Source organism: Mauremys reevesii, linkage group 11, assembly GCF_016161935.1.
Source record: "Mauremys reevesii isolate NIE-2019 linkage group 11, ASM1616193v1, whole genome shotgun sequence".
Taxonomy (NCBI): domain Eukaryota; kingdom Metazoa; phylum Chordata; order Testudines; family Geoemydidae; genus Mauremys; species Mauremys reevesii.
This window is the reverse complement of record NC_052633.1, coordinates 26161794-26174399: the sequence shown is the minus strand read 5'-3', so window position 1 is coordinate 26174399 and position 12606 is coordinate 26161794. Positions and strand designations below refer to the sequence as shown.

Sequence of the window (12606 nt, the reverse complement as noted above, 5' to 3'; positions counted from 1 at the left end):
ATTCTCCAACCTACTCCCCACTACACACCCTCTCCAGGCCAGCTGCTTGGTGAGAGGAAGGTCTCTTCAATCTCACACCACTACTGGCCTCTGGAAAGCAGAGGATCCCCACTCCCTCCCCTGCCTGACAGCTAGGAAGCCTTTCTCCCCTTTATGTACTCCATGCATTTCCCAGCTGTTTGGAGGAAAGAAGCTCCATGTTTTTCTTTTCTCCTTCCACACACTCATATCCAGACTCCACCTAACCATCCTCAAGGGGTTTCTTTCTCCTGATCCTCCCTTTCTCACCAGATGTTCTTATTGACATTCCCTCCACTGTAGGATGGGATTGCGCTGGTCCCCCTTACACCACCCTGTGGAGGGAATCCAGCAGATTCCAAACCAGTTGGTTTAGTGCTCTCCTCTCAGCATGATGAAATAGGGGTACTCTTGTGATTAACATTCTGCTGTCTACCTACATCCACTGAGAGATCCAGTAACTCCCCAGCAGCCTCAAGAAAAGCAAAGAGCACTCTCAGATAAGGCCCAATCTAAAGCCCCACAAAGCGAATTGAAAGATTCCCATCGACTTGAGTGGGCTTTAGATCAGGTCCATAATTGATAGAATCCTTGTCTTTGTGAGGAGGGAAAAGAGACCAAATATTCAAGACTTCAGGAATCCCAGGTTTTTTTTTCCTCCCTGAGCACCTCTAGCATCAGAGAGGATGTCTCCAAAGTGTCTACTACAAATAATGGGAGAGTTTAAGAAATGATGCAGCAAGGAAGTGGAATTATTCTATTAAACCTTTTGATGAAAAAAGTCCAGTATCTGTCCTAAAATAAACTCTTCTGGCAAAACAGACTTTGCCTGCCTGAACTTCAGATAATACCAATTTGTAGACAAAGAACACTACAGAATGTGCATTTCCCCTTGAAAAATCTTAGGTAGCAATCTCAGACGAAGCATAGTTTACAGGAAGAAATTTTATTTTCCCTTAGGTGCAAGAAACACAGATTGCTGCAGTGCACAGAAAGTTTTTCTTACGCACTTTTTATTGACTCTTCTAGTCTAACCTGAAAAATTCTGCTTTACGTTTAAAGAGTTCCCTCAAGGAACAAAGGCTTATTCTTTCCCTTCTTTTCAAGTTAACTTCATTGCCCACCTCCAATGAGTACAGAACACAAACGGAAAACATTGAAAACTCCAGCATAGAGCAAGTCAGTTTTCATGTCAGATTGTGCAATGGCCTTCTCTGTATTTCTTGGAATAATTCATTGAATGTTATTTCTCATGGCACCTTTCTTTGAATCTGGGCACTGTGAAATATTTGTAGCTCTCCTATATGTAACATACAGAAAGGTGAATGAGCACAATCTCATTAATTTAACTTAAAGTTTAAGGGCCAAAACCTTAGCCACTATAAATCAGTGTAGTTCCATGGCAGTCACTGAAGATATGCTGATTTATACCATCTGGGGATCTAATCCTAAATATATAATAAAAAGTCTATGGGAAAGTTACCATATGCAGTAACACTCATAGGCTCTCCCTTCCAGATTACAGAGTGCCACTGACACAAGAAAAGTGTTCTAGGTTAACTTAATCCCTATGTCCAGTTACATGTATTCACACTATACATCTGTATACAATGCACACCACATGGCAGAATTCAAGACAAATATTAAAACAAAAATGGTATTCTATGCCCTGCTCCTCAAAATCATGTCAAGAATCTTTTAAAAAAAGGAATGGATGACAGTAGCTGCTTAAGGTCTATACAGTAAATTATTCATCTGGAGTTAATACGCCAGGAATCCAAAGAGACCTTATCATGATATGTAAGCTATTTTATCTGGTTTCAAACCAAGTTATCAATATAGTCTACAAACTGAGTATTATACATACCAGTTGCACATGATCCTTCCGACATCACAAGTATTTCACTCTGCTGCTTGCAGGCAGCCTGTCTCAAGTAGCATTCATTCTGATAGGTATCGCCATTGGAGCCACACACCGGTACATAGTCGCTGTTACACTAATGAATGCAGAAAAAGAAAGAATGTAATTAGTAACAACCACCAAATGGTATCATGCCAAGTCATACCCCCATCCACCAGTCAAAAAATAAAACACCACAAAAACAGGAGCTTAGAAACTGCCTGATCCTTGCTCATTCTTTTCAAATCTATCATTATTAGTAGGACTACAGGAAAAAAAGTGAAGGGATATTAAATGGTCATGCTTCAGGGCAAAACCCAACCTCTAACTGACAGGTGTGAGTAAGACTTCCCATATGGGCTAGTGTCCACTATAGGCTTTCATATATATATTTAAAGTAATTGGTGCTGGCTATTCAGAGACAGAATGCTAGACAAAATGTACTTCTGGTCTTATCTGGTATTGCAATGCATGCATTCCCACTCCCATTGGAGGGTAATAGGCATGCACGCTCTCTCTCTTAATTAGAAGGAAAACAGGATGGATTGTTTTGTGAAAATTTTCACCAAAGATGTGTCCCCTTTTTAAATTAAAAATGTTGAAATTTTTCAACAAGTTCTTGTTGCAGTATTTGCTAGAGTTCACAGCTCTCCATTTCATGGTGAGGGCATCAGGGCCAGAATTACAAGGCATGTAAAGTCAATAATACTGAAGAGCAGAGAGATTAAATAATATACACTCTATCAGCTCAGCTGAAACTTCTGCTCAGTCTTGTCAACTATCAGCTTTATTTTCCTCCATTACAAAAAGAACAAGTTTTTTTCCCCCGCTTGTTCATTTTAATAAAAATAATTCCATTTTATAATGGAAATTAGGCAACCTACAGGGTGTAGTTATCATAAGATAATCACACTCTGAGGTATTAGAGATACTTGGATGTGCCCTGTACCTGATAATTATGCCAGGGATGTGATTATCTCATGATTACTATACTCCTGATATGCCTCATTGTTTAATTATAACAAAAGTAATAATCAAGATTATTATTTACAAAAGATCACCTCTATTTAAAAACCACATAAAAATTAAAAAGTCATACCATCAATTTAGCTGTCTTATGCTGAGTGTCTTATGTTGTGCTAATGCACGTGATATCCAGTATGAAACTGATGTCAATATGAATTTGAAATCTGCCTAGATACGAATGGCTACAGAAATGATTAACACATGCGTGAGCTGAATTAATGGCTGGCCGTCACACAGGGATATAGCCAGGAAATTATTCAGACTTTGTCAGAGTGACATTTTGGTTGGTCCAAGATGAGTGACCTTTTCCCTATGTATTATATTTTCTTAAATCTCTCGGGCCTGCTATGCCACCTTCTTTTTCATAAACATACCAGCAAGGGCTTTATTCTCCTGGCCCACAGCTCATCAATTCTAAGATTTGAAACAATTGATTAAAATGTGCCTGTTTGCCATTTTGAGGAATACATTCTAAATCTGACCTATGTCAAAGCCAGAAGTGCGAGATTTCACCCAGAAGCTGAACAGTGATTTGGACAGAGCTGAAGAGTGGTTTGCAATAGTTTACACAAACAATTGGATTTTTTTTAAGCATGAAGGACCCAGTCTTAGTTGCCTTACACATAAAGTTCCATGGACACTATTGTGACTGTTTATGTGAACAAGAGATTCAGGAGTTAGCCCAGAATATTGTAACATTCACCATCGGAAGTGGAAACACAGAGTTTGATCCTGCTTCCTATGAAGACAGTTGCAAATTTTCCATTAGTTTCAGTGAGAGCAGGATAAGATTCATAATGTTTATACCAACTAGCTTCAAAACAATAAGGGCCACATCCTGCTTTCCTTACCTATGTCGGTGACCCCATTACCTCAGCTGTGGCTAGTCATGTGCATAAAGTGAGCAGGGTTTGGTGTAACAAATGAAAAGGCCAAGGGTGAAATCCTGGACCACTGAAGTCAACGGCAACATTGCCATTGACTACAATGGGGACAGGATTTCACCCAAAATTCTGTACATTTAGAAGTACAAAAGGTATTTGAGGGACTACTGCATTCTGTGGAGGATGTTACTGTGTTCTGATTTTACAATCTTTCTTTCTCTTCCATCTTGGCATTTTCAGGACTCTTGACATTTTCAAACTGAGAATCAGGCTCACTGGTGGAACTGTGCTTTGTATAACACACAACAAACCATGTGTCACTGCATACATATAGGTGACACATCCTTTCCTTTTCAAAATGTGTTCCCTGCAGGATGCATTTATGCATCTATTATCCATTATTTATGCCATCATCTATACAAAATTGTTACACTGACAAAAAGAAAAAAAATTAAAGCTGCTGCTCAGCAACAGTGAACATGGGTATGTGAAGCTTTCAGAAGGTACTAACTATAGTTCTGAGTTCCAGTGACACTGAAGACAGGGGAAAAAAATCATATCACAACTAAAGTGGGGAAGAAAAATCAAAATGGTTATCTTAATAATCTGATATCTCATGATCTGTCACAGCTGGATTCTGCTACATTATAACAATGGAACACTGGCATTCACAGCTTTCCATTGCTATAAAAAGTATTTCTTTCTGGTCCTAGAAGAGGTTAGTGGCATTTTGATTGTCACTATTTCCTCAATCCAGCAGTACATCCTGGGCAGTGGCTCAGGACTCAGTACACCAAGTCCTAGGCCTCAGGATGAGTTTCATTGAGGGCCAGATCATGTCAAAACTCCCATTCGCTGCCCTCACATGTGTATTTTTAACATACATTTGTTTAACCCAAGCAAGGAAGAACAATAAGTATGTCCTAATTTAGCCATGCACAGGCCCTTGACTACCTTTCATAGCATTTGGAACCTTGTATGCCTATAATCATAGACATAGGAATATATTGGTTTAGCAGAGTTTATAAGGTTTATTTAACACCGAAGCTGACATACTTGTGTAACTCCCGCTCATGTTAGCACTACAAAACTGATTACTGTATGTACTCGTTCATAAGCCAAATTTTCTTACTTAAAAAGGGAAGCACCAGAGAAGGGGGTCGGCTTATGAACGGGTATAGAGAGGGAGAGGTGGGACACAGCCCCTCCCCCAAACAGAGGGAGCAAGGAGGGGCAGCACAGCCCTCAGAGCCATAAGAGAAGAGGCAGGGGCAGAGTCTCTCCGCTTCTGGCCATGCTGCTCTTCCCGCAGTGTCCAAAGCAGCTGCAGCTCTGGGGCTGCAGGCCGTGCCACTCAGCCCCGCCTCCCAGAGCAGGCTGTGGCCGTGCCACCCGGCCCGTCTGAGCATGCTGCGGCCGCTCCGCCCGGCCCAGCCCACTGGAACACGCTGCGGCCGCTCCGCCCGGCCCAGCCCACTGGAACACGCTGCGGCCGCTCCGCCCGGCCCAGCCCACTGGAACACGCTGCGGCCGCTCCGCCCGGCCCAGCCCACTGGAACACGCTGCGGCCGCTCCGCCCGGCCCAGCCCACTGGAACACGCTGCGGCTGCTCCGCACGGCCGAGCCCACTGGAACACGCTGCGGCGCTCGCCCGGCCCAGCCCACTGGAACACGCTGCGGCGCTCCGCCCGGCCCAGCCCACTGGAACACGCTGCGGCCGCTCCGCCCGGCCCAGCCCACTGGAACACGCTGCGGCCGCTCCGCCCGGCCCAGCCCACTGGAACACGCTGCGGCCGCTCCGCCCGGTCTGGCTCGCTGGAGCAGGCTGTGGCCACACTGCCCAGCCTGCCAGAGCAGCTCCAGCCAGGCCAGAGACAGCCTCTCCTGGCCCTCCCCAGATAAGGTGGGAAGGGACAGGGAGAGTGTGGGGGTTCCAGGCTAGGGGTGGGGTCATGTGGGGGGTGGTCACAGGGGTTACTCCTCTGACTCCCAGCTTCTCTTCCCCAAAAAATTTCCCCACCAGTTGCTGTCCCGGCCCGTCAGGGTAAGCAGCTGGCGCGCCGGGACACTTTGTTTACTTAGCTTTACCGCCGTGCCTACGAATGCTTGAGGTAAACAAACCATTTCGGCCCACCAGCGGCTTATCCTGATGGCCCAGGAGCCAAAGTTTGCTGACCCCTGAATTATAGGGTCAGCTTATGAACGGGTCATAAAAAATTTCCATTTTTACTTATCCATCTTGGGGGGGGGGGTCGGCTTATAAATGAACCGGCTTATGATCCAGTATATACATTCCTACTCTCATAAGCATGATCTGATAAATACTGTCACCACACTTCACATATTTTCAGCATGCAAAGGAATATGAAAATGCATTGCAATAATACAACTTGCAACTCCGTAACTAAGGCCCTGATCCTGAAAATACTTAAGCACATGAATAACTAACTCATGTGAGGAGCCCCATTGAAGCAAATGAGACTATTCACATAAGAAAAGCTACATGTGTGTGTAAATGTTTTCAAGATCAGGTTCTAAATGTAGAGAAACAAACTCAGCATCAACTGAAATACCTAAGTACCTATTCAGTCATTTTCATGTTGTCACAGAGGAAAAAGAATAGGGGCTAGGGCAGATTAGCGCATTCAGGGGCAGTCAGATAAAGGCCCTTCTAATATGCAGAGATTATGAGGTCATAAAAAGAAATGTTGGTTAATTCTAAATCCTTGAGGTTATTCCCTATAGCTAATAATGAGCTCCAATGAGAAGGAATGATTAATGGCCTGATACATTAATACTCAATGAACACATAGGGTTGTGCTCTAACACAAGCAGAAGTGAACTTCTGTTCTCATTAAAACAGATGTGGAGAGGATACTCACTGGTGAAATACAAGTCCCTCACCAGGTGAAATCAATGGATGGTCTATATTTCTGCAGTGTTAAAAAAGCAAAAATGAGTCAACTGTGGGGAAACCCCCAGTCATTTATCTTCTGACTGGGAGCAGTAGCCCATTCAAATGACCCAAAGCAGTCTTGTTTTAATTTGCCTTTCAAGCAACAAATGTTTATTTTGTTAAATCAGTTTGGCCGGACACTATCTGAACCAGTATTATAAAAAACAGATAAAGGGGTGGCCAGACAGAAGTCTTAAATAGCATAAAGGCAACCCTCATCTTTGCTTTCCAACTGCAGTACCAGGAAGTACCAGAGAAAACATGAAAAATAATTAAACTGATGTGCATTCCTCTGTTGATTTGCTCATTGTCACCATTGAGAAGTGTGGATGGAAAACAGGCCTGAATTCTGACTAAGCAAACCCCCTAACTTGAGCCACATGGATTTGTAACTGTATTCTATATACCCCACATGTTACTTTGTGTGTTACTCAGTCAACCCATACTGTATTAGAATTCGTTTTCTGCTACCATGGTGTACCTTTCCTGCATCCCAAACTGCCCACTGATGCTACATGATGAACCAAGTTCCTCCCTGCTTTAACTCTATTAAAGTAAGGGATTTTCAGAAGTACAAGGATTACTTTGACTCTAGCAAACCCACAGCATCAGCCACACAAGTATTTGCATTGTGTGTATAGCATCAGGCATAGGTAGCTTGCATTACGAGCTCATGTTCAAAGATGTGGCTCCATGAGTGGCCAAAGCCGAAAGAAAGAGCTCTGATTTCATATGAAGCCTGACCCAAAGCCCATTGATGCCAATGGATAGGTTCCCATTGACTTCAGCAGACTTTCAATGAGGTCCATGATTACCTGGTCACTTTACTTTCATCTAATTTAAGATTATAAACATTACCAAGATGATGAAACCTGGCAAGCCCGTATCTTATTTCTCTGGTATATTTCAACTGTCCCCCTGCATATGTTTTTTCCAACATCAGCATAGATATCACTGATCTCCTGCATTCTACTGAGGTTTACTATGGCTTCTTTATTCTAAGTCACCAAAGATTGGCATGCTTCCTTGGGAAGACATAGCCTCCATTGTGTCCTGTCCTTAGCAAAGTCTTGGTTTGCTCCTCCCGGGCAATTGGTCCATTGCTTTAAACCAACTGCCTGTGCCAGGCTGTGACCAAACACAAGAACATAGTGTTCTCTATGGACATGTATGATCGAAATGTCAGTGGCACAGCACAGGTATCAGCCCCAGGCAACAGTGCAAGTCACAAATGTTGATTGCATTATACGGTTTCCTTGGGAAAGAAAATGTCTAAACAACTAAACATGTTACAAATGCTAATGTTGCACCACTCAACTCTCTACATTAACATTTATTTTTAAATATGAAATGTTTGACCATATGTAAACTGGAAACGTTATGAATTGGTTAGGGGCTATATATAATCTCTGTCAAAGAAAAAATACAATAATTTAAACAAAGTAATTTTAGTAAAATAATTGTTTTACATTTGGTGAGATATTCTTTCATTTTTTTAATTAAGGCATTATTAATTTTCTCTCTTTCCTCCTCAGATATGATATTTTTCAATCTTTAGAGTAAATAGTCTATCAATGCTCAATAAAAAATTAAATCAGTCATTACAGATGAGCACAATACTGAACTCTGCACCATTCAGTATATTCTACTGTAACGATTTAAATAGTTATTAAAAGTTTTACAATTGAATAAAGCTCTATTAAAATACAAAAAGCCACTGGGGCATAGGTGTATATACAGCATATGCTGGTACAGTCTCAAAACTCAATAACTTGCAAAAAATTTATCTGGATAATTACACAAAGCACAGCTGTTTTGGGTGTTACGCAAAACACACCAGAAGGAATATTTTATGATTAAACTGTGTGACTTTAAGGATGCCTGAGGTTTAGACTTAGCTGAATGGAGAGGGAAAAGAGAAAGGAAGGGGGGGGGAGAAAATCAACAATAGCCCACTAAAACTATCTAACACCTAAAGGAAGTTTGTGATTTTGGAAAGGGGGGGGGGGCTAAATCTGATAAGCAACCAGAAGCATTGCCACTATGCAGCCTTACTGAAAATACCATATAAGCACATTACAGATCCATTTCTCTAACTAGAACAGAACACTGAGTGTATAAAGCATGATCAGTATCATTAGTAAATTTGGAAAGGATTTAAAATCCTTGTTAAAAGGGCACAGCAACAAAATCACACATGCACAACCTGAAGCTGCAGACCCCAAAGGGACATTTATAACTGCAGCATCTGCATTTTCCCAGAGAAACTTATGTCTTTTTGACATCAGTTGGCTCTCCTGCCAGCTCTTTATACTTGCTGCCAGGTTTTCCCCTCTAACTTCACTGCATGTAGAGAAATAAATTGCCAAGTGATAGGTTGTAAAGGGAGATCCCAGATTTGTATTCTCATTAGTGAATTAAAGAATGAAACAGCAATCTTCTTACCTTGAACTGACAGACGCAAGTCACACTGTCTCCAATTCTTAAACACTCCCCATCAAATTTACAGGTATTGGTATCACAAAGAAAGAGATCATTTTCTCTGTCATCATAACCTCAAATGTAAACAGAAAAATACTGTCAGCTTCCGTCTGGCAGGATACACAATACAGGGTGATTGCTTTTCTAATTTACACAGCACCATAATCTTGTTGATGAAATAATACAGTCTGGATGTTCTGTCTTTCCTTGTTTTCAGTTATCCACACTTTATGTCCTTATTCCCCACACCTCCACCCTCTTTATTCTACAGTATTAGACTCCAGCTCCTCAAAAATGATCCAGTAACTAGTGTATTATATTTTCTTTGGTTGGTTCAACATTTTCCCATGCAATAGCAGATCTTTGGGTCTAAAGTCCAAACTGGAATTTCTCCAGACAATGCCATAACAAAGCCCCAGTAATAAAGATAAACAGGCTGTGTGTTTTCTGTGATGGTCTGTCTGATTCCAATGAAGACTGATCACCTCTAAGTTAACAGGAGGGGTGCCAGGTTCTTCAGAAGCTGCTGAGTGAACCTAGTTCTTTCCCTTCAGTTCTGCAGACAAACAGATCTGGCTGAAGATTTAGCTCATGAATGCCAGTGTGAATTTCAGATTTCACTAGTTGCCATCCCACTCCGACAGTGTGTAGCGAGGCATTAAACAAAACAGCTATATTACATTCCAAATCCATTAAGATTTAATCCCACTGATTTTTTAAATGTTCTTCTAACCATATCACTGAATATTAAAAATGAAAACAGTGAAAATTGCTTCTTGCCAACCTACGATATAGGATACATATATTACCTTGAAGGTTGCTATTTTCTCAGAATCCTATTATAAGGTCTAATTGCAGAAACACCTCCAATATCGGAGGCATAGCCTGCAGACCCAAATATTATACCCACTGTAACGTCGGTGACTTTAAGGATGATAAATACTTGGGATCACCCTATTTTGAGTGGGTTTTTTTTTAAAATCAGTTGATAGATAAACATTTGACTTTAACCTATACACAGCACTTGTCTCCCAACCTCCAACACATACACACACAATGCTGACATATTTAAACATACATCGCTTTGTCACTGAAAGAGAGGGAGTGATTCTGCTTCACCAGAAGCTTGCTAATGGGTCTGGAGATCTCTCTCCCTGTCTCTATATATGAGTGCTTCAAAAAGGACTGAGCGATCAGCTAGAAACAGAAAACCCGCACAGGCGTTGACAAACAGTGGCTATATTGAAAATACTGCACAAATGGTAAACACGCTCCACGCAATGCACTGTTATTATTGTATCAAGGGCTATACTGATCAGACACAAAGCCAGCTCGCAGCTGATCTAAAAGGGCAAGAACTCCGGTCCCCAGCCTCTTCCTTATTCAATTAGTACATTTCACCCGCACTGTGCCTGGCAGGCACCTTGCGAAGGGGCTGAAATTGACCAGATAAAGAGGAAAAGCCTGTTTAATAGCAGTCCGCAAGAGAACTCGAGGAAAGAGGCGTTACTTCTTGATCACTTGCGGCTAGCTACCCTGCCCTTTGGTCCTGTGAGTACCCAGTGTGACAGCTGTAAACGGTTCCTCTGCTAACTTCTCTCCAGAAACTATAGGGTTTACAAAGTGAATACAATATAAAGAAAGACAGAAAAGCAAACAAAATCCCATTCCTACAACAAAATCGAAATGCCTGGAAGCGCCCACCAGGATTAACCTTCCATATTATCAGGAGTTGCTTTTTCTTGGTAAGGCGACCTAGCACAGACTCTTGCACTTTCTGCAAGAAATCAGCATTTCTCAGACAGCCACAACGCGATTTATTGCATTCTCACTCCTCAAATTGTCTCTCTCTCTCTCTCACACACACACACACTCTGTTCTCACTTCTAATACGTTAAAAACCAACACCCCATGGCATTGATCAGTTTTGCGGGATCACAAAATGATAGTGTGTGTCCAGCCTGCAACAAACTCTGTGCACTACACCGCTGAAAGGCAGATGCCATTAGAGTGCAGGGTGGGGAAGTACCGAAACATGCCTGCACTTTCTGCCCTGCTGCCCAGTCACTCCTTTGTAAATGCACACTGGACAGGGAGGGCTCGCGAAGTGCTCTGTAATTTGCAGTCAGCGCCGCGATCTGCAGGTTTTGGGACGAGCCCGCCTTTGGAAAAGGATACAGAGAGGACGGTGGCGGGGGATCTGGCTTGCAGCTTACCGGAGCAATTCCAGCCGGTAGGCGTTTGGCAGTCACTTAAGGAGGTAGGGAAAGCGGCAAGTTTCACTGGTCGGGCTATGATGAGTAACATCACCGGCAGCAGCAGCCAGCAACAGCAACCGCCAAGTGTCCAGCAGCCGCCGCCGCCGCCGCTGCACTGCCGAGGGGGGGAGGCTGCCCCCAGCACCATGACTTCTTAACTCAACTCGGCGGCAGCCGCCGCAGCAGCAGCCGCAGCCGGGGGCTCCCCGAAGCGGCGCGGTCTCGGGGCTCCGGGGGGGCTGCCTAGCATCCCGGGGGGCCCGGCCAGCAGCGGGTCCGGAAGAAGCAGCCAAGTCCCGGCATGACGCTCCGGAGAGTTTCGCAGTAGCAGCGGCGGCGGCGGGCTCCGGCGGCGGCGGGCTCAGCCCGAGGCGCGGCGGCGGCGGCGGCCGGGCAGGAGGAAGGCGGCGGCGGCAGCGGCCATAGGGCTCCGGGCGGGGAGGAGTCAGGGCGCTCCGCAGCCCAGCGGCCGCCGCCTGCTCTCGCGCTCTGCCGCCCGCATCCCTCTGGCGCGGGGGAAGCAGCAGGTCCCTCAGCCCGCCGGGGTCACGTGGCCAAGGCAGCCCGGCCGCTGATTGGAGGAGCGGGATGCAGGTCCCCCGGCAGGGCGGGGCCGGCGGCGGCGGGCGGAGGGATGCTGCGGTGGCGGCGGCGGCGGCGGCTGCTGCCCGGCCCCGGGCTCGGAAGGCTCCGAGCTGCGCCGCGCAGGACCGGGCGCCGCTGACAGCCCCCGGCCGCCGCTATGGCTCGGGGGAGCTGAGCCGGGGTGGGCTGGAGCAGCAGCTCTCCGGACTCCCCGCCGCACCGGGCGCGCCGTGCACGCTTCCCGGAGCGCCTCCGGCGGGACCCGCAGCCGCTGAGAGAGCCGGGGGCTCCAGCCAGGGCGCACCCCCATAGAGCTGGCACGTGCGCGGCACGCTCCCCCCCCGCGCCCCCCGCCCCGGCCCTCCACGCACAGTCACAGACACGCGTGCACACGGCTGCAGTCCCACATGCATGCGGGCTGAGTCGCTTGTGCGCATTGCACGCGCACAGGTACACGCGTGACCCGCAGCAGCTGCGCACATACGATGAGCCCGGGCT

The 12606-nt window shown here is 45.1% G+C and overlaps 1 protein-coding gene across 1 annotated transcript in view; it reads right to left on the bottom strand.

The window, feature by feature from the left end:
- Positions 1-11932, bottom strand: part of TMEFF2 (transmembrane protein with EGF like and two follistatin like domains 2) — a 164881-nt gene extending 152949 nt beyond the window's left edge. Inside the window, exons 1-3 of the mRNA XM_039495968.1 lie at positions 11482-11932; positions 9230-9339; positions 1886-2015 (exon numbers count right to left, since the gene is read on the bottom strand). Of these exons, the coding sequence (XP_039351902.1) occupies positions 1886-2015; positions 9230-9339; positions 11482-11671 (430 nt within the window). The 5' untranslated portion in view covers positions 11672-11932. The remainder of the gene's footprint in view (positions 1-1885; positions 2016-9229; positions 9340-11481) is intronic.
- Positions 11933-12606: the final 674 nt, after the last annotated feature.